Source organism: Pristiophorus japonicus, chromosome 17 (genome assembly GCF_044704955.1).
Source record: "Pristiophorus japonicus isolate sPriJap1 chromosome 17, sPriJap1.hap1, whole genome shotgun sequence".
Classification (NCBI taxonomy): Eukaryota; Metazoa; Chordata; class Chondrichthyes; family Pristiophoridae; genus Pristiophorus; species Pristiophorus japonicus.
This window is the reverse complement of record NC_091993.1, coordinates 103,781,860-103,801,960: the sequence shown is the minus strand read 5'-3', so window position 1 is coordinate 103,801,960 and position 20,101 is coordinate 103,781,860. Positions and strand designations below refer to the sequence as shown.

The window sequence follows — 20,101 nt, the reverse complement described above, 5'->3', positions numbered from 1 at the left end:
GTGGCTCAACCGTGGCTATCAAGGGAAATCAGGGATAGTATTAAAGCCAAGGAAGTGGCATACAAATTGGCCAGAAATAGCAGTGAACCCGGAGACTGGGAGAAATTTAGAACTCAGCAGAGGAGGACAAAGGGTTTGATTAGGGCAGGAAAAATAGAGTACGAGAAGAAGATTGCAGGGAACATTAAGATGGATTGCAAAAGTTTCTATAGATATGCAAAGAGAAAAAGGTTAGTAAAAACAAACGTAGGTCCCCTGCAGTCAGAATCAGGGGAAGTCATAACGGGGAACAAAGAAATGGCGGACCAATTGAACAAGTACTTTGGTTCGGTATTCACTAAGGAGGACATTGACAACCTTCCGGATATAAGAGGGGTCAGAGGGTCTAGTAAGGAGGAGGAACTGAGGGAAATCCTTATTAGTCGGGAAATTGTGTTGGGGAAATTAATGGGATTGAAGGCCGATAAATCCCCAGGGCCTGATGGACTGCATCCCAGAGTACTTAAGGAGGTGGCCTTGGAAATAGCGGATGCATTGACAGTCATTTTCCAACATTCCATTGACTCTGGATCAGTTCCTATCGAGTGGAGGGTAGCCAATGTAACCCCACTTTTTAAAAAAGGAGGGAGAGAGAAAACAGGGAATTATAGACCGGTCAGCCTGACATCGGTAGTGGGTAAGATGATGGAATCAATTATTAAGGATGTCATAGCAGCGCATTTGGAAAGAGGTGACATGATAGGTCCAAGTCAGCATGGATTTGTGAAAGGGAAATCATGCTTGACAAATCTTCTAGAATTTTTTGAGGATGTTTCCAGTAGAGTGGACAAGGGAGAACCAGTTGATGTGGTATATTTGGACTTTCAGAAGGCTTTCGACAAGGTCCCACACAAGAGATTAATGTGCAAAGTTAAAGCACATGGGATTGGGGGTAGTGTGCTGACATGGATTGAGAACTGGTTGTCAGACAGGAAGCAAAGAGTAGGAGTAAATGGGTACTTTTCAGAATGGCAGGCGGTGACTAGTGGGGTACCGCAAGGTTCTGTGCTGGGGCCCCAGCTGTTTACACTGTACATTAATGATTTAGACGAGGGGATTAAATGTAGTATCTCCAAATTTGCGGATGACACTAAGTTAGGTGGCAGGAGGATGCTATGAGGCTGCAGAGCGACTTGGATAGGTTAGGTGAGTGGGCAAATGCATGGCAGATGAAGTATAATGTGGATAAATGTGAGGTTATCCACTTTGGTGGTAAAAACAGAGAGACAGACTACTATCTGAATGGTGACAGATTAGGAAAAGGGAAGGTGCAACGAGACCTGGGTGTCATGGTACATTAGTCATTGAAGGTTGGCATGCAGGTACAGCAGGCGGTTAAGAAAGCAAATGGCATGTTGGCCTTCATAGCGAGGGGATTTGAGTACAGGGGCAGGGAGGTGTTGCTACAGTTGTACAGGGCATTGGTGAGGCCACACCTGGAGTATTGTGTACAGTTTTGGTCTCCTAACCTGAGGAAGGACATTCTTGCTATTGAGGGAGTGCAGCGAAGGTTCACCAGACTGATTCCTGGGATGGCGGGACTGACCTATCAAGAAAGACTGGATCAACTGGTCTTGTATTCACTGGAGTTCAGAAGAATGAGAGGGGACCTCATAGAAACGTTAAAAATTCTGATGGGTTCAGACAGGTTAGATGCAGGAAGAATGTTCCCAATGTTTGGGAAGTCCAGAACCAGGGGTCACAGTCTAAGGATAAGGGGTAAGCCATTTAGGACCGAGATGAGGAGGAACTTCTTCACCCAGAGAGTGGTGAACCAGTGGAATTCTCTACCACAGAAAGTTGTTGAGGCCAATTCACTAAATATATTCAAAAAGGAGTTAGATGTAGTCCTTACTACTAAGGGGATCAAGGGGTATGGTGAGAAAGCAGGAATGGGGTACTGAAGTTGCATGTTCAGCCATGAACTCATTGAATGGCGGTGCAGGCTCGAAAGGCCGAATGGCCTACTCCTACACCTATTTTCTATGTTTCTATTAAATCCACATGCCTGCCAAAATCTGAGGCCTACAGCTTCATTAACATATTATAATTACTGACCCATCCTCTTATGAGCACGTGACTCGCCCGAACCCCAGCCAGCCCTGGTTAAACCGGAAGTGGGCGTGTTTGCGACAGGTTGGTGTTGGATTTCTCATTTTTAAGAAATTAAGGAAAAGAGAGAGAAAGAGATCGTGAACACACACCTGTACAATTCACATCTGAAGTAAAAAGAAGAAAGGCATCTCATTTTGACACCAATCTAAGTTTACTATTCATACTGTCCAAACAGTGGGGTTGACTTTGACATTTGTGTGACCAACCAGCAGAGTGCATCAGTCACTTGCCCACACTTGAAGCGATGAGACAGTCATGATTTTGAGCCTCCGGCCTCATTTTCATCAGGCTGGTGCCAAATGGGAATGTCCCAAGGCCTCAAAACTAAAGGAAGAATCATAGAATTATAGAAATTTACAGCACGGAAGGAGGTCATTTCGGCCCATCGTGTCCGTGCCGGCCGACAAAGCGCTACCCAGCCTAATCCCACTTTCCAGCTCTTGGTCCGTAGCCCTAGTTATGGCACTTTAAGTGCACATCCAAGTATCTTTTGAATGTGGTGAGGGTTTCTGTCTCTACCACCCTTTCAGGCAGTGAGTTCCAGACCACCATCACACTCTGGGTCAAGACATTTCCCCACATATCTCCTCTAAACCCTTAATTACTTCAAATCTATGCCCCCTGGTTGTTGACCCCTCTGCCAAGTGAAACAGATCCTTTCTATCCACTCATGGGAGGATTGCAATTGCAGAGATGGGGCAGGGGGAGATCGCAATGCAGAGGTGGGGCGGGGGGGAGGGTCATTCTGCAGCAGCAAAAACCTGGATTATTTTTGCAGGGCCCAGAATAGACTGGCCCTCTTCGGCTTCATCGCCCGTGGAACTGATCACAACCTGTACAGTACAGGCTCCAACCAGTTCCAACCTAAAATGGCAGTCGGGTCTCTATTTACATCAGAGGACCCTGATTTGCATATTGAAGGTGGCCTAGCGACTGAAACAGGTCAACACTTTGGATACCTGCCAGTAGGCCCGCTTCAAAATGGCGGTGGCTGCTTCGTCAATGTTAACGTGGTGGTAATGCTACTGGCCCCATTTTAAGGCTATTAATACCAGGTAAAGCAGTTGAAAATCAACCTCATTATCCTTCAGGGTCTTTCCAAAGTTGGTTTCCACCTCACTGATCCTTCTCTTAGGTCCATCTTCATGGCAACCCCACTTAAAATTTACTCTGAATGGGAATTCAAATTCAGCCTGGAATATTAGAGTGAAATTCCCTGATGTAAAGATCTTGTATGATTTAAACTAGAGCACTTCTACCTCACTTCCAAAGGCTTGGGGGAACTACAGCACAAAAGTCCCAACAAATTGCCACTAAATTAACAATGCTGTTCAGAAAGGCCTGAAGGACAGCTGGTAATTCAGGCTGATAACAATGATTGGATTACCACACACAGATGGAGTACAGGGAGCTTTACTCTAAATCTGGACCATGAAATACCTGATTTGGGAGTGTTTAATGAGAAAGAAAAGAAAGACTTGCATTTATATAACGCCTTTCATGACCACTGGATGTCTCAAAGTGCTTTACAGATAATGAAGTACCTTTTTCTTTGGAATGTAGTCACTGTTGTAATGTGGGAAATGTGGCAGCCAATTTGCGCACAGCAAGCTCCTACAAACAGCAATATGACAATGACCAGATAATCTGCTTTTGTTATGTTGATTGAGGGATAAATATTGGCCAGGACACTGGGGATAACTCCCCTGCTCTTCTTCGAAATAGTGCCGTGAGATCTTTTACGTCCACCTGAGAGAGCAGACAGGGCCTCGGTTTAACATCTCATCTGAAAGACGGCACCTCCGACAGTGCAGTACCCCCTCAGCATTGTACTGGAGTGTCAGCTTCGATTTTTATGTGCTCGAGTCTCTGGAGTGGGACTTGAACCCACAACCTTCTGACTCAGAGGCGAGAATGCCAAGCACCGAGTGCTCATAGTGGAGGGGCGTTCTATTCCCAGCACTGATGCACTTCGACAACTGCAACTATTGAGGAAGAAAAAAAATATCCAAGTTACCAAACATTTACAACATCTTGATTCACAAAACATTTGAACAAAACAAAAGAAACAATTTTTTATTTCTTCAGTTTATTGTAAGTTTTGTTCAGTTTGGAATGATTGCCTGAGACATGAAAGGTAATGTTTTTCTTGCGCAATGTTTGATCTTGCAGACTCAGATGATGTACAAATGGATTGAGCCCAAACTCTGCACTGAAGATACGAAGGGAGCAGTGAAACTTCCTGCTTCAGGAGCCAAGAAACCGTGCCATCCTTGCAACCCGGGTTTTGTCCTCGTCAATACTACTGGCTGTCAGCCTTGTCAATATGGCTTTTACTCAGATGGAGCTGATGGTAAAATTAGTGCATTCTTTTCTCAGACTTTTTTTTAGCAGGAAACATATCTTGTGTAAGAGATCTTGTGACTTTGCAGAGCTTTAGAAAGAGAGTGATGCAGTTAGTATCATTTTATCAGTTAGAAGTGAGGCCTGAACTGAGTTTAATAATCCAGGTAAACCGGCCATATTATGATTCAGGAATGGCTGTGCAATAAAATAAGTTGGATCCATCAGTAATTGGCTTAGATACTGTGTCTGTGTCTAGGCCCCATGCTCTGGAATTCTCTCCTTAAACCCTCTGTCACTCCGCCTCCCTCTCATTCTCTAAGACCCTTATTAAAACCCACCTCTTTGACCAAACATTTGGTCATCCCTCCGAATATTTCCTTCTGTGACTTGGCATTTGCTTTGTTTGCTTATACCTCTGTGAAGCACCTCGGTAGTTTTTTTTCTACATTAAAAGTGCTGTACAAATGCAAGGGACTTGTTTATTCTTCTACATCATCAGATGACAACCTGGGCACAGCTGAAATAAAATACAATCAAATTTTGATTCCCTAAATTGTTTCATGTAAGTGGCTAATGGTTTGGGCTCAGTACTTCCCCTTGATGACTGTCTGATTCGTGTGTTGTAGTGCTTAATCGTGCTCCTTCTAAGTGCTCCTCTTCACTGTCTGCTGATTGTCATGGGGGAACCTTTTGGGATTGAGGTGGCGCTCCTTGTGTTGGGTCATGAGACAGCCTTGCAACCCGCTGTTGTCATGGTCACCTGCTTGGTCCCGGCTGCATTTTTGCGCATGTATTGCCATTTGAACTGGGTGACCTGATGATCTGAATGTTGCACCACCCCATCCTTATCTGTGCCTGCTCCATCCATGCACCTGTTGTTCGGCTCAGCCTCAACTTATCCTGTGTCGAAGCAGACCTACAGTCAGAAATGAGGACAGTGAAGCCATCACCATCTGACCTCCAGCATATTGAAGCCTGACAGATCAGCCTTTTGGAGATGAGGGGGCCGAAATTGGCAACAGCTGGCAATGGGGCGCACGCACCCTGTTCTCATGTTTTTAGCAGCAAGGTGGTTGAGGTGTCCGCTTGAGTGAAATTCCACTCTTTGGCTTTTTTTTTCCCTGGTGGACCGGAAGTCGGTCATAATGGGGGCGGATATGTGGCGGTGAGCACACGCAAGGGACGGAAGTTGTGCGGGGGGCAGAGTGACCACCACTGTCAGTCATCGGCATAGCGCTGATGACATCATCGCGGCGCCGCGTCACCACATCTCTCCCCTTCAATTAAAGGGGAGAGCGTGCGCGATTTCTTAAAGTTCGGTCCACTGGGCCACCAGGGAGGGTTTCGGCCGGGCCAATGGCCTGGCACCCCCTTGTTGGTAGCCCGGCCGAACCCGGGGGCATAATTGTAGGCCTGACATGGCAGTCGGCTGACAAAAGAAAACATGGCGGCAGCGACAGTAGGCCCTCCCCTTTATTGAGAGCCACACTGCCATTTTGCCTCACTGTACCACCAGAAAAAAGCAGCTATTGGCACCGCCCGGTGGGAGGAAGATTTTTTCGGCGGAATTTCACGATCGGGAGGGGAACATTGGCAGTACACGCTCTTATGATGCACTTAGGACAGATCGGCAGCAGCAGAGTGGTAGTGGGGGGAGTGGGTCACTGCTGGGAAACCACAGGAGCGGAATTTAAAAAATGGCGGCCATCACATGATAAATCGGTGGCCATTATCGGCGGTAACAGGCCTTAAGGGAAGGGGCAGTTTTGGCCCTGAGAGCTCAAGGATTTCATAGCACAGACATTGAGCATTCAGGAGAGATCCTTCCACTGTGGATAGATTCCAGACGGTGCGAATAGCAGCTCCTATCTTTTCCAAACACAGCTTATCTTGCTGCTTGCAGTTAAATAGGGTATAATTATCCTCCAGTGTTTATGACCAGAGACTATTAAGGTGCTGCATTACAGGAGTTTAGCTCTGCTGTATACTGAAGCCACAATTGCCAATTAAATAATCTGTTACTGATCTAGTGGCAAAAAGTAAATTTGAGCCCAATTACTTTATTAGTCATTACTTCAAGACTCCAACTTGACCAGAATTGTATGGGTTTCCCGTTGGTATTTTAAAAGTACTTGTATGAGGGGAAATCCATCTCAAATGGAAAGTGCTAGACAGAAAATTGTTCTATTCTACAAGTTAAGAAATGAGGCTGCAGTTATAGTACAGCGCAGCAGGCAGCTGGAAGACTATAGTTCGAGCTCACATTGAGCTCAGTGCATGCTGTTTGGGAATGTGCACAGCACTTCTTTCCTGAGCAGCTCATGTTTAATGAAAGAGCAATTGGGGGCAGCACTTTTCTCACAACTTGAAAATGAGTCATAAATACGCTTTTAAATTTCCCACAAGTTTCCTTGGATCGTCTGGGCACTCTTGGCTGTGGATGCTGCGTCAAATGACATTTTCAAGACTGAGGTGGATAGATTTTTGTTGGGTAAGGGTATCAAAGGGACGTGGAACAAAGCTGGGTACAGATCAGCCATGATTTAATTGAATGGCGGAGCAGGCTCAAGATGGAAACTGCCTGCTTCTGTACCTGTGTTCCTGCGTTTTGCTGCAGTTATACTACACATGCTGCAAGCTTCAAGCAGCATGTGACGATCTGCTGATGTTGGTCTCATAACTCATGCTTCAGTGTTCTCTGATCTGATTCCTCTATTATGCAGATCCAAAAGATTTTTGCATCGGCAGCCTTATTTTCCAGCTATAGTGAGCTGAAAAACAGAGCTTGCACATAATGTTTGTGTGTATACCTCTCGATCTCGACTCCTTCATTGCGACTATGCTTTCTCATGATGCCAGATCTTTAGTAGTCTGCACAGGAGAAGGTGCTTTAGCCTTTACTGAACCTTTTTATACTCCAAACAATCCTGCTGGGAGTCACTATTATTTTGATAATTTCCTTCAAGTATTAAGCCTCTGCTTATTGAGTAAATAGGGAAATTTTATATTGGCCATAATAAAATTAGACAGTAATCGCTACAAAAACACTTGTGCAAGGTCAAACTTGGGTACATTTGCATTACATGAATACTAAAATAATTCATACAACCATGTTTGATTGTTGAAACTATTTGCATATGCCTTAAGATCTGGAGTTGCATTTTCGTTCTTCACTAATTTTAGCAAAAATTAAATGTAAGTAGAAAGCAGGGAACAACCCTTTTACACTTACAGCTACTTTTTCTTGCGAGATTAGTGACTAGAGGAAAATTTACCCCATTTTGTTATTACTTCGGAGGTGTGGGGTGGGGTGCCATAATCTTTGATGATAATTGAAGATAAATGATAGTGGTTGCTCAGAATATTACTGTGAGTGTCACTTTGTTAAGATGTTAATTATCTTTTAATTCTATGGAATGCTGTGGCTTGCAGTTGTGGCTGTGTAGAACAACTATTCAAAACTCGTACTCCCAGTCCTGCAATCGACTGCTGCAGAAGCCTTATGAACTGCTGCAATTGAGCGTGAGACAAGTAACTCGGGGTCATAGTCTCAGGATAAGGTGTCGGACATTTCGAACTGAGATGAGGAGACATTTCTTCACTCAGAGGGTTGTGAATCTTTGGAATTCTCTACCCCAGAGAGCTGTGGATGCTCAGTCGTTGAGTATATTCAAGACGGAGATCGATAGATCATGGGCACGAAGGGAATCAAGGGATATGGGGCAGGCTGGGAAAGTGGGGTTGAAATTTAGCCATTATCTTATTGAATGTTGGAACAGACTTGGGGCACCGTATGGCCTAATCCAGCTCTTATGTTAACAGGGGATAGGACTGACTCTAATCTACATAGCTACCAATGACAATATTTTAACATTTTTAAATTCTACCTTTGTTTAACTTATAAGTCATCTGTTTCGAATGAATGTTACAGAATTCTATCAACAATAAAGACTTACGAAAGAGATAAACTTTAAAAGGACTGGATTTTCGGTTCTGGTAATTTCGGGGCGGTAAAGTTTGTGCCCGGGAACAGTTTGCGCCTCAGTCAGCAAAATTCATCAGCTGGGCCCTGAGTGTAGGGCGGAGCGCTAAGGGAGGCATTTCACACCTCTCTCAGGGCGCTAGGCCAGCTGTGCAACTGAAAATCCGTTGCAAAAGATCCGGCCTCGGAGCACCCTAAGAGAGGCTCCTGAGGCAAATAAAAATGCAGCAAACATTCCCAATGCCGTAAACATTCCACAATAAGCTACATCTCAAAAATAAAACTTACCAAAACAATAAAACTTCCCTCATTCACCAATTGCATCACACCGCCACTGGGACAGCTCAGCGGTCCCACCACGGCACGCTGCGGGGCGCTATAGGGTCGGCGCACAACAAATTTCACCGTGCAGCTGAAACTGGTGGCGTTGCACACTGGCTCGACGCTCCCAGGCAGTGCTGCTCTGCGTCCCTGCAAAACCGGCAACACATTTCCTCCGGGGCGCGAAGAAAGGTGGCAACATTGGGAAAATTATATGCAATTTTCAGATGATCAATCTACAGTTCTTTTTCATTCTCCTCATGCTGGCACAGCTTGCCACAATCGTTCTGTTTCATGCAGCCAAACCATAAGGGACAATGTCTCTCGTTGGCTTTTAAGGGATAATTTTGCAAGTCTGCGCTGCTGTTGGGCAGCCTCAATCCCCAGCAGCGCATATCGGAAATTCAGGCACGTGCTGCCCGTGATGCTCCAACCATTAATAGCCAAAGATTCAACGTGCACCCAAGTCGCTGATGTACATCTACAGATGAGCAAAGCACTTTTAGTGCAGATTTGTAAAATGATCCCTATGGCGTCAGTAACATTGCGAGAAAAGGGTATATTCTTGGAGATTCACAGTACTTCATTCACAGTACTCCTCATCAATGCTGATACGAGGCCTTGGAAAACTCTTATAAAGTAATTTTTGCCCAAGTAAGACCCTCAGAAAAGTGGAGTGTGAGCAGACAATTGTGTGTAATTTTACAATTCACAGCTCTTGGCAGGGTGTAGTACTGAAGAAAAATGTAACCGATTCATGTGGCTGCTTAAATAACTTCCTTATAATTGTTATTGTTCAGAGTGTACGAAGTGTCCTGTTGGAACTGAACCAGTACTGGGCTTTGAATACAAATGGTGGAATACTTTTCCAAAAAATATGGGCACCTCCTGTTTCACTGGGATGGGTCAAGATTGTGGAGAAATGAGAGGTAAGCAGAATAACAATAGTATATAAAATAATAATACATTATCATTTGTCAATCATTAGACAAATAGCCTGTCCAAACCATTTAAGTAATATTTAGCTCTGCAATAGATTTTAATTTTACATTCACTATGTAAACTTTGAAATGTTACCTATAATCTCTTGATCCATCTCACATATTTAAACTGTAAAAAATAATCCAAGGATGTCTCATGTCACTCCACTGATCACCTGTCTCAAATTAGATTTATTTGTAACCTGTCAGTCTTTCCGATTGTCGAGCCAGTTGTGATCCTTCTTTTTTCCCCCTGCCTAAGTTTGTGATTCCTCACCTATGATTGCAGTCTTTGCGAGATAAGATACTTTACCAGTGCTGCACTTCAAGTAAGTGATGGTTTGCGAAGCGTTTTCGGTCCCGACGGCCTTGCTGACGACCCCTTTCATATCCTCTGAGCTGAGGGCACCAGGCTCAAGGCCAACTCGCAACTTCTTCTGGTGTCTCTGTGTTTGGGCACTTACCCGGGTACCTACAACAAAGCCCTGAACCTCATTTGCATGGCTGCCCCTTGATTGTTCCTGCTTCACGCACAAGCACTTCCATTCCCCTCCTTCCCCTGCACTCCCCACCACACCCCACCCCAGCCAGGATCTCCAAGGCAATGCAAAGGGGGCAAAATCTTGGCATCATTGGTTTCCTTTGCTCTCATCAGCACACTGAAACTGAAGAAAGGGATGCCGTTGCCTATAGCGTGAATGTACTTTTTGGAGAGTTTAACTAAAAATGATGTTGGAGGGAGAAACTGGTATTTTGTAAAATGTCAGTTGATTACTCTGAGGAGAATTAGCTGCAGTTATGTTTAAAAAGAAAACTTTGTTTCAGGGTGGGAGGTGGCTGGAGACCATATACATAGTACGGTGGCAAGTGCTGACAATAATTACATGATGCTGATAATGGACATTCCTGGATTTAGGTAAGGAAAAACCTTTATACTATACTATACTACTTGCATGGCATACACGAGGCTTCATGACTTTGCAGAATATATTATATGATTTTTAAATAATTATGAAGTAGATTATTAAAACATATATGCATTTCCACAGTCTGCCCTTTCCCCCTTGTGTTCTCCTCAACAAGATACATACATACCTAAATAAATGCTCGCCTCCTCATGCAAAATGGTTTAGTGCAACGATATTTCCAGGAAGACACTTGGTCTGCTTCTTGGTCTATGCACCAGATGGTGTGCTTGAGCAGTGTTGGAGGCTCGTCCCTAGAGACTGTTTACTCTCTGCTACAGACATCTTGCACATCTCTGGTAAAAGAGCATTAGTGACAGGTATAAGTGTTATGAGAGGTTAGGTTCAGACTTGGGTTTCCTCGCTGACTGTCGATTGAAGTAATGCTGTAGCATGAGGACTATGTATTATCTGCATCAGTTTATTAAAATTCAGTTGCAACAGCAAACATTTTGGTGACTGGGCCCAAATGCTGGTCAAGTATATTTTATGTCTTTCAACTTAATTATATCGATACGAGACATCCAAAACAAGCACTCTACTCGGAGCTCCGACACGGCAAACGAGCCCCAGGTAGGCAGAGGAAACGTTTCAAGGACACTCTCAAGGCCTCCTTGAAGAAGTTCAACATCCCCACCGACACCTGGGAATCACTGGCGCAAGATCGCTCAAAATGGAAGAGAATAATCCGTGGGGATTATTCGAGTCTCTTCGCCAGGAGCAAGCGGAGACCAAGCGCCTACGGCAGAAGGAGGGCACGACCCAAGCTCTTCAACAAACCGGCCCTTCAACCAACGTTCTTTCAATCACTGTCTGTCCAACCTGCGACAGAGACTGTAGCTCCTGCATTGGACTTATCAGTCATCTGAGAACTCATTTTTAATGTGGTAGCAAGTCATCCTCACCTCCAAGGGACTGCCGATGATGATCTCAAAAGGAAAGAGAGTGTTGAAAGGGATGTGAATGCAATACCTGTACTTCAAAATTATTATGAGTGCTTTAATCGTATATTTAAAAAAATATGTTACGCACACTTTTTTATCTTCCTTTTTTTGTTATGTTTGATTTATTGCACAGTCCACCACAGTCAACCTTAGAGAACTTAGACAACCCAGAAATTGCTCGGATCACTTTTATCTTTGAGACAATGTGCACTGCGGACTGCGAATTATATCTCTTGATGGTAAGCTATGCTGCATTTATTTCTAAGCCAAACTGGAAGGCTTCAGTGGATGAAACTTTATGTAAGGGGTGGAGAAGGATAAGGTTCATTTATCAATTTGAGCAGCAACAAAGTTGTTTTCTTGTGTAAGATATTGAGGATATTAAGTGGCTTATCTGTGTAAGAAGTTTATATTTCAGTGGCGTATTTGACTCACAAATGAGTTATGTGGGTCATCCATGCCATTGCAATATAAAATTACATGCACTTGTATCTCATAAATACTTCATTTTTACTATAGAACCATTTTTGACATCAGTTGAATGTAATACCTGGGGAAATATTGCTGAGTGGGGGAATATGATGCCCTGTTATGCGTTGAAAATCCTCAGTTAAAGTCATTGGTCCCGATCTTATTTATGGGCTGTGTTTAGTGTGGAGTTCGAAGTTAAGAACGGGAAACCCAGAAGTACGGATTTCCAAATGTCCTGCAGTTTTTTTTCTGTAGGTTTCCTGCCCACAGCCAGCCTGATTGACAGGCTGCTTGCCTGTCGGGTTGGAAAGCCTGCAGCACAAGGCCGCAGCTGAGCTGAGAATAGGTAAGTCTAGTGGCAGGGGGGGAGGTGGGGAGAGATTGTGGTGGGTTGGGGTTGGTGGTTGGGGGTCGGGGAGGGTCCAATAGCGGTGGGGGAAGATGGTGGTCAGGGGGAGCATATGGTGGTTGCAGAGGATCCGATCGCAGGGGAGGGGAGGGGGAGGAGCGAACAGGTTGCCCTGAACACTCCTGCTCCTCCTGGCCCACAAGCAGTGCTGTAAAGGCGCTTACCTCATGGATTCAGCCCTTCTCGACTCCTTTTACCTGCCTGGTTTCCCGAGGCCAAGGAAACCCTGACGACTGCGGTTAAAAATAAAACGGCTGTTAAAATGAAGGCACAAGCCTTTTAAAATATTTAAATGACCAACCCGCCTCCTGAGAGCGGATTGGTCACCTGCCCCCCATCCTGCCTCCATTAAAACCAGAAGTGGGCGGGTTCAAGGCGGGTTGGGATCTTGTTTCAGATTTTTAGATTTTTAACCTCCCATCCAAAACAAACCCACCTGTTTTTGTGGGTTAAAATTCCCCCCATTATATCAAGTAATATAACATATAGACGGGGAGGAGGAGCTGCATGGGAAGATTAAAATCTCGAGGGAAGAAAATCCAGTGTGTAATAGATGTGAGCGGCAATTCTGTGATAATGGAATGCCAACAAGGGGCTGTGCTCACAGGGAGCATGGTCGGAGAAAGGGTTAAGAACATAAGAAATAGGAGCAGGAGTAAGCCATTTGACCCCTCGAGCCTGCTTCACCATTTAATAAGATCATGGCTGATCTGATCATGGACTCAGCTCCACTTCCCTGCCTGCTCCCCAAAACCCTATATTCCCTTATCGCTCAAAAATATCTCCGCCTTAAATATATTCAATGACCCAGCCTCCACAGCTCTCTGGGGCAGAGAATTCCACAGATTTACAAACCTCTAAAAGAAGAAATTTCTCCTCATCTCAGTTTTAAATGGGCGGCCCCTTATCCTGAGACTATGCCCCATAGTTTTAGTTTCCCCTATGAGTGGAAATATCTTCTCTACATCCACCTTGTCGAGCCCCCTTATTATAATAAATGTTTTGATAAGATCACCTCTTATTCTTCTGAGCTCCAATGAGTATAGGCCCAACCTACTCAACCTATCTTCATAAATCAAGCCCCTTATCCCCGAAATCAACCTAGTTAACCTTCCCTGAACAGCCTCCAATGCAAGTATATCCTTCCTTAAATACGGAGACCAAAACTACACGCAGTACTCTAGGTGTGGTCTCACCAATACCCTGTATAATTGTAGCAGGAATTCTCTGCTTTTATACTCCATCCCCCTTGCAATAAAGGCCAACATTCCATTTGCCTTCCTGTGGGAGCTGTGTACAGACCACCAAACAGTAGTAGTGAGGTGGGGACAGCATCAAACAAGAAATTAGGGATGCGTGCAATAAAGGTACAGCAGTTATCATGGGCGACTTTAATCTACATATAGATTGGACTAACCAAACTGGTAGCAATACGGTGGAGGAGGATTTCCTGGAGTTTATTGGAGATGGTTTTTTAGACCAATATGTCGAGGAACCAACTAGAGGGCTGGCCATCCTAGACTGGGTGATGTGTGATGATGAAGGATTAATTTGCAACCTTGTTGTGCGAGACCCTTGAGGAAGAGTGACCATAATATGGCAGAATTCTTTATTAAGATGGAGAGTGACACAGTTAAATCAGAGACTAGGGTCCTGAACTTAAGGAAAGGTAACTTTGATGGTATGAGACGTGAATTGGCTAGAATAGACTGGCGAATGATACTGAAAGGGTTGATGGTGGATAGGCAATGGCAGACATTTAAAGATCACATGGATGAGCTTCAACAATTGTACATTCCTGTCGGGAGTAAAAATAGAAACATAGAAACATAGAAAATAGGTGCAGGAGTAGGCCATTCGGCCCTTCTAGCCTGCACCGCCATTCAATGAGTTCATGGCTAAAAATAAAACGGGGAAGAAGACTAACAAGGGAAATTAGGAATAGTGTTAAATTCAAAGAAGAAGCATATAAATTGGTCGGAAAAAGCAGCAAACCAGAAGACTGAGAGAAACATAGAAACATAGAAAATAGGTGCAGGAGTAGGCCAATCGGCCCTTCGAGCCTGCACTACCATTCAATAAGATCATGGCTGATCTTTCACCTCAGTACCCCTTTCCTGCTTTCTCTCCATACCCCTTGATCCCTTTAGCCATAAGGGCCACATCTAACTCCCTCTTGAATATATCCAACGAACTGGCATCAACAACTCTCTGCGGTAGGGAATTCCACAGGTTAACAACTCTCTGAGTGAAGAAATTTCTCCTCACCTCAGTCCTAAATGGCTTACCCCTTATCCTTAGACTGTGTCCCCTGGTTCTGGACTTCCCCAACATCGGGAACATTCTTCCTGCATCTAACCTGTCCAGTCCCGTCAGAATTTTATATGTTTCTATGAGATCCCCTCTCATCCTTCTAAACTCGAGTGAATAAAGGCCCAGTCGATCCAGTCTCTCCTCATATGTCAGACCAGCCATCCCGGGAATCAGACTGGTGAACCTTCGCTGCACTCCTTCAATAGTAAGAATGTCTTTCCTCAGATGAGGAGACCAAAACTGAACACAATATTCCAGGTGATGCTCACCAAGGCCCTGTACAACTGCAGTAAGATCACCCTGCTCCTATACTCAAAACCCCTAGCTTTGAAGGCCAACATACCATTTGCCTTCTTCACCGCCTGCTGTACCTGCATGCCAACTTTCAATGACTGATGTACCATGGTCCTGTTGCACCTCCCCTTTTCCTAATCTGCCGCCATTCAGATAATATTCTGCCTTCGTGTTTTTGCCCCCAAAGTAGATAACCTCACATTTAGCCACATTATACTGCATCTGCCATGCATTTGCCCACTCACCTAACCTGTCCAAATCACCCTGCAGCCTCTTAGTGTCCTCCTCGCAGCTCACAACACCACCCAGTTTAGTGTCATCTGCAAATTTGGAGATATTACACTCAATTCCTTCATCTAAATCATTAATGTATGTTGTAAATATCTGGGGTCCCAGCACTGAGCCCTGCGGCACCCCACTAGTCACTGCCTGTCATTCTGAAAAGGACCCATTTATCCCGACTCTCTGCTTCCTGTCTGCCCGCCAGTTCTCTATTCACCTCAGTACATTACCCCCAATACCATGTGCTTTGACTTTTACACACCAATCTCTTGTATGGGACCTTGTCAAAAGCCTTTTGAAAGTCCAAATACACCACATCCACTGGTTCTCCCTTGTCCACTCTACGAGTTACATCCTCAAAAAATTCTAGAAGATTTGTCAAGCATGATTTCCCTTTCATAAATCTATGTTGACTTGGACCGATCCTGTCACTGCTTTCCAAATGCGCTGTTATTTTATCTTTAATAATTGATTCCAACATTTTCCCCACTACTGATGTCAGGCTAACCGGTATATAATTACCCGTTTTCTCTCTCCCTCCTTTTAGCTACCCTCCAGTCTATAGGAACTGATCCAAAGTCGATAGACTGTTGGAAAATGATCATCAATGCATCCCCATTTTCTAGGGCCACTTCCTTAAATACTCTGGGATGCAGACTATCAGGCCCCAGGGATTTATCGGCCTTCAATCACATCAATTTCCCTAACACAATTTCGTGCCGAATAAGGATATCCTTCAGTTCCTCCTTCTCACTAGACCCTCGGTCCCCTAGTACTTCCGGAAGGTTATTTGTGTCTTCCTTCGTGAAGACAGAACCAAAGTATCTGTTTAACTGGTCTGCCATTTCTTTGTTCCACATTATAAATTCACCTGAATCTGACTGCAAGGAACCTACGTTTGCCTTCACTAATCTTTTTCTCTAAAATTTAGAATTCAGCAGAGGAGGTCAAAGGGTTTAATTAGGAGGGGGAAAATAGAATATGAGAGGAAGCTTGCTGGGAACATAAAAATTAACTGCAAAAGCTTCTATAGATATATGAAGAGAAAAAGATTAGTACAACACTGAAAATGTGCAGGGTGTCGCATCTCGGCTTAACTGCTGAGATGTGCCAACCCTTTACTGCCACCATTGACCCTGCCATAGTTGGTGGGATCTGGAAGAGGTCCCTTCAATTGTCTTGACATTTTACCACATCCCGAAAAGTGAATAAAGCTGCAGAATTGGGAAAGACATGAGGTTGGGCTTCAAGTAGTCGATCTTTGTTAATGCCAACGCAGTGATGATTTATTTTCTTAATTGATGGGGCTATTATGCTTGCGAATGGGACCATGGATTGTGGGGAGATTTCTCCATTCATATTTTTGGTAATCAGAGCCTTGTGCTGTCCAAGGTGGAGACATTCTGACACACAATGTCAGATCCTGTGCTACCTCCAACTGTAACATCTAGTAACATATTTCTCAATATGGAATCAGTCCAAGCTACTTTTCTTAAAAGCAGACAGATGTAGAGACTTGTAAACAAAAGCTTTCTGAGATTGGTGATGTCTTTACTCCGTAAAACAAGGATGCGTCTATTTGTACTAACTGAAAGGCAGCCGTTTCTCTGATTGACCCTCCAGACCTATTGCTGATTGGTCCCTTTGGATGATAAGCCACACCCTGAAGTTCCTCTGGAATGTGTAACTGGACCGCCCAGCCCAAGTACTGAACGACTTTCCAATTTGTAATTCGATCCATTTTGACTTCAGAAGCCAGAGGACAGCTCTCCCCAAAAGCCACTAAGTTCCAGCTGAAGACCCTTGCCCCAGCACGTGTGCTGCCTCCCACAGCCAAAGTCCCTTATCTCAGCATAAGTTCTTCCCTCCCCCAGCTGAAGTTCATTACCCAAGCAATCCCTCTGCCAGCTGAAGACCCTTACCCAAGCGCAAGACCTCAACCCCACCCCCCCTCCACCATTGATGGAGCATTGCGTGCAGATTGTTAACATGTTTATTGGGTATGAAGTGAATAGCGACAGTGTCGTGCCTTCTAAATTTCATCCATCCCAACAATGTCCCTTGTAACACACGCACCGAGCTTGCACGCACCAGGGGGTAGGAAGAACATGATCCGTCTTCTCCGAGTTCCCTCTGATCCCCCCCACCTGTGTCTCTCTCTCCCCCCCCACCCCCCGCAAGTTCTCTCTCTGCTCCCCCCCCAAGCTCTCTCATTCTCTGCCCCCCCAAGCTCTCTCTCTGTCGCCCCCCCCGCAAGCTCTTCCCCTCCAAACTCTTTCTCTCTGACCCCCCCAAGCTCGCTCTCGCCCCCCAAGCTCTCTCTCTCTCTTTGCTCCCCCAAGTTCTCCCTCACTCTCTTCCCCCCCCCGCCCTCTCTCTCTCTCGCTGCCCCCCCCCCAAGCTCTCTCTCTCCCAAACTCTCTCTCGTTCTCTGCATCCCCCCAAGCTTTCTCTCCCCCCAAGCTCTCTCTCTCTCTCTGTCCCCCAAGCTCTCCCTCTGTCTCTCTCTCTGCCTCCCCCAAGCTCTCTCTCTGCCCCACCCCCAGCTCTCTTTCTGCCCCCCCCAGCTCTCTCTGCGCCCCCAAGCTCTGTCTCTCTCTGCCCCCCCCAGCTCTCTCTCTCTCTCTCTCTCTGCCCCCCCCCACGCTCTCTCTCTCTCTCTCTCTCTCTGCCCCCCCAAGGTCTCTCTCTCTCTTTGCCCTCCCCCAATCTCTGTCTCTCTCTTCCTTCCCCCCCCAAGCTCTTTCTCTCTCTTCCTCCACCCCCCCACAAGCTCTGCCCCCACCCAGCACTCACTCTCTGCCCACCCCCCTCTCTCTGCCCCCCCTCTCTCTCTCAATCTCTCTCCCTCCCCTCTCTCTCCCCCCCTCCCCTCTCTCCCCCTCCCCCTCCGCTCTCCCACCTCCCTCCCTCTCCCTCCCCCCTCTCTCTCTTCCCCTCCCCCTCTCTCCCCCTCCCTCTCCCCTCCCCTCTCTCTCTTCCCCTCCCCCCTCTCTCTCTCCCCCCCCTTTCTCTCTCTCTCTCAACCCCTCTCTCTCCCACCCCACCTCTCTTTCTCCCCCCCCACCTCTCTCTCTCCCCCCCCCCCAACCTCTCTCTCTCCCCCAACCTCTCTCTCTCCCCCCCAACCTCTCTCTCTCCCCCCCAACCTCTCTCTCTCCAACCTCCCACCACCTCTCTCTCTCCCCTCCACCACCTCTCTCTCGCTCCCCCCCCACCTCTCTCTCTTTCTCCCCCCCTCTCTCTCTCTCTCCCCACCACCTCTCTCTCCCCACGCACCCCACCTCTCTCTCCCCCCCCACCTCTCTCCCCCCCACCACCTCTCTCTCCACCCCACCTTTCTCTCTCTCCCCCCCCCACCTCTCTCTCTCTTCCCCCCCCACCTCTCTCTCTCTCCTCCCCCCAACTCTCTCTCCTCCCCCCCACCTCTCTCTCTCTCCTCCCCCACCTCTCTCTCTCTCTCCTCCCCCCCCCCACGCCTCTCTCTCCCCCCGCCACTCTCTCTCCCCCCCACCTCTCCTCTCTCCCCCTCCCCACCTCTCTCCCCCCCCACTACCCCTCCTCTCTCTCTCTCTCTCCCCCCCCAACCTCTCTCCCCCCCCGACCACCTCTCTCTCGCTCTCCCCCCTCGCTCTCTCTCTCCCCCACCTCTCTCTCTCTCGCTCTCTCCCCCCCTCGCTCTCTCTCTCCCCCACCTCTCTCTCTCTCTTCCCCCCACCTCTCTCTCTCTCTTTCCCCCCCACCTCTCTCTCTCTCTCTCTCTCTCTCCCCCCCTCTCTCTCTCTCCCCCCACCTCTCTCTCTCCCCACCTCTCTCTCTCCCCACCTCTCTCTCTCCCCACCTCTCTCTCTCCCCCCACCTCTCTCTCTCTCTCTCTCTCTCCCCCCCCCCCACCTCTCTCTCCCCCCCCCACCTCTCTCTCTCTCTCTCCCCCCTCGCTCTCTCTCTCTGCCCCCCACCTCTCTCTCTCTCTCTCCCCCCACCTCTCTCTCTCTCTCTCTCCCCCCCACCTCTCTCTCCCCGCCCCCACCTCCTCTCTCTCTCCCCCACCTCTCTCTCCCCACCCCACCTCTCTCCCTTCCCACCCCAACCTCTCTCCCCACCCCCCATCTCTTTCTCCCCCCCACCTCTTTCTTCCCCACCACCTCTCTCTCTCCCGCCCCACCTCTCTCTCTCTCTCTCTCCCCCCCACCTTTCTCTCCCCACGCTGCCCACCTCTCTCTCTCTCCCCCCCCTCTCTCCCCACCTCTCCCCCCACTTCTCTCTCCCCACGCCCACCTCTCTCTCGCTCCCCCCCACCTCTCTCTCTTTCTCCCCCCACTCTCTCTCTCCCCCCCACCTCTCTCTCCCCACGCACCCCACCTCTCTCTCCCCCCCCACCTCTCTCCCCCCCACCATCTCTCTCTGCCCCCCACCTTTCTCTCTCTTCCCCCCCCTACCTCTCTCTCCTCCCCCCCACGCCTCTCTCTCCCCCCACCTCTCTCTCTCTCTCCCCCCCACCTCTCTCCCCCACGCCCCACCTCTCTCTCTCTCTCCCCCCCCTCTCTCTCCCCACCTCTCCCCCCCCACTTCTCTCTCCCCCCCCACCTCTCTCTCCCCCCCACACCTCTCTCTCTGTCTCTCCCCCCCCCTTCTCTCTC

The 20,101-nt window shown here is 47.1% G+C and overlaps 1 protein-coding gene across 2 annotated transcripts in view; it reads left to right on the top strand.

Moving 5' to 3' along the window:
* elapor1 (endosome-lysosome associated apoptosis and autophagy regulator 1) overlaps window positions 1-20,101 on the top strand; it is a 110,994-nt gene that overhangs the window by 40,888 nt on the left and 50,005 nt on the right. The window contains exons 6-9 of one of the 2 annotated variants that reach the window (XM_070859431.1): window positions 4,326-4,507; window positions 9,604-9,732; window positions 10,609-10,699; window positions 11,826-11,931. In XM_070859431.1, the coding sequence (XP_070715532.1) occupies window positions 4,326-4,507; window positions 9,604-9,732; window positions 10,609-10,699; window positions 11,826-11,931 (508 nt within the window). The remainder of the gene's footprint in view (window positions 1-4,325; window positions 4,508-9,603; window positions 9,733-10,608; window positions 10,700-11,825; window positions 11,932-20,101) is intronic. The other variant, XM_070859430.1, reaches the window with a different exon arrangement.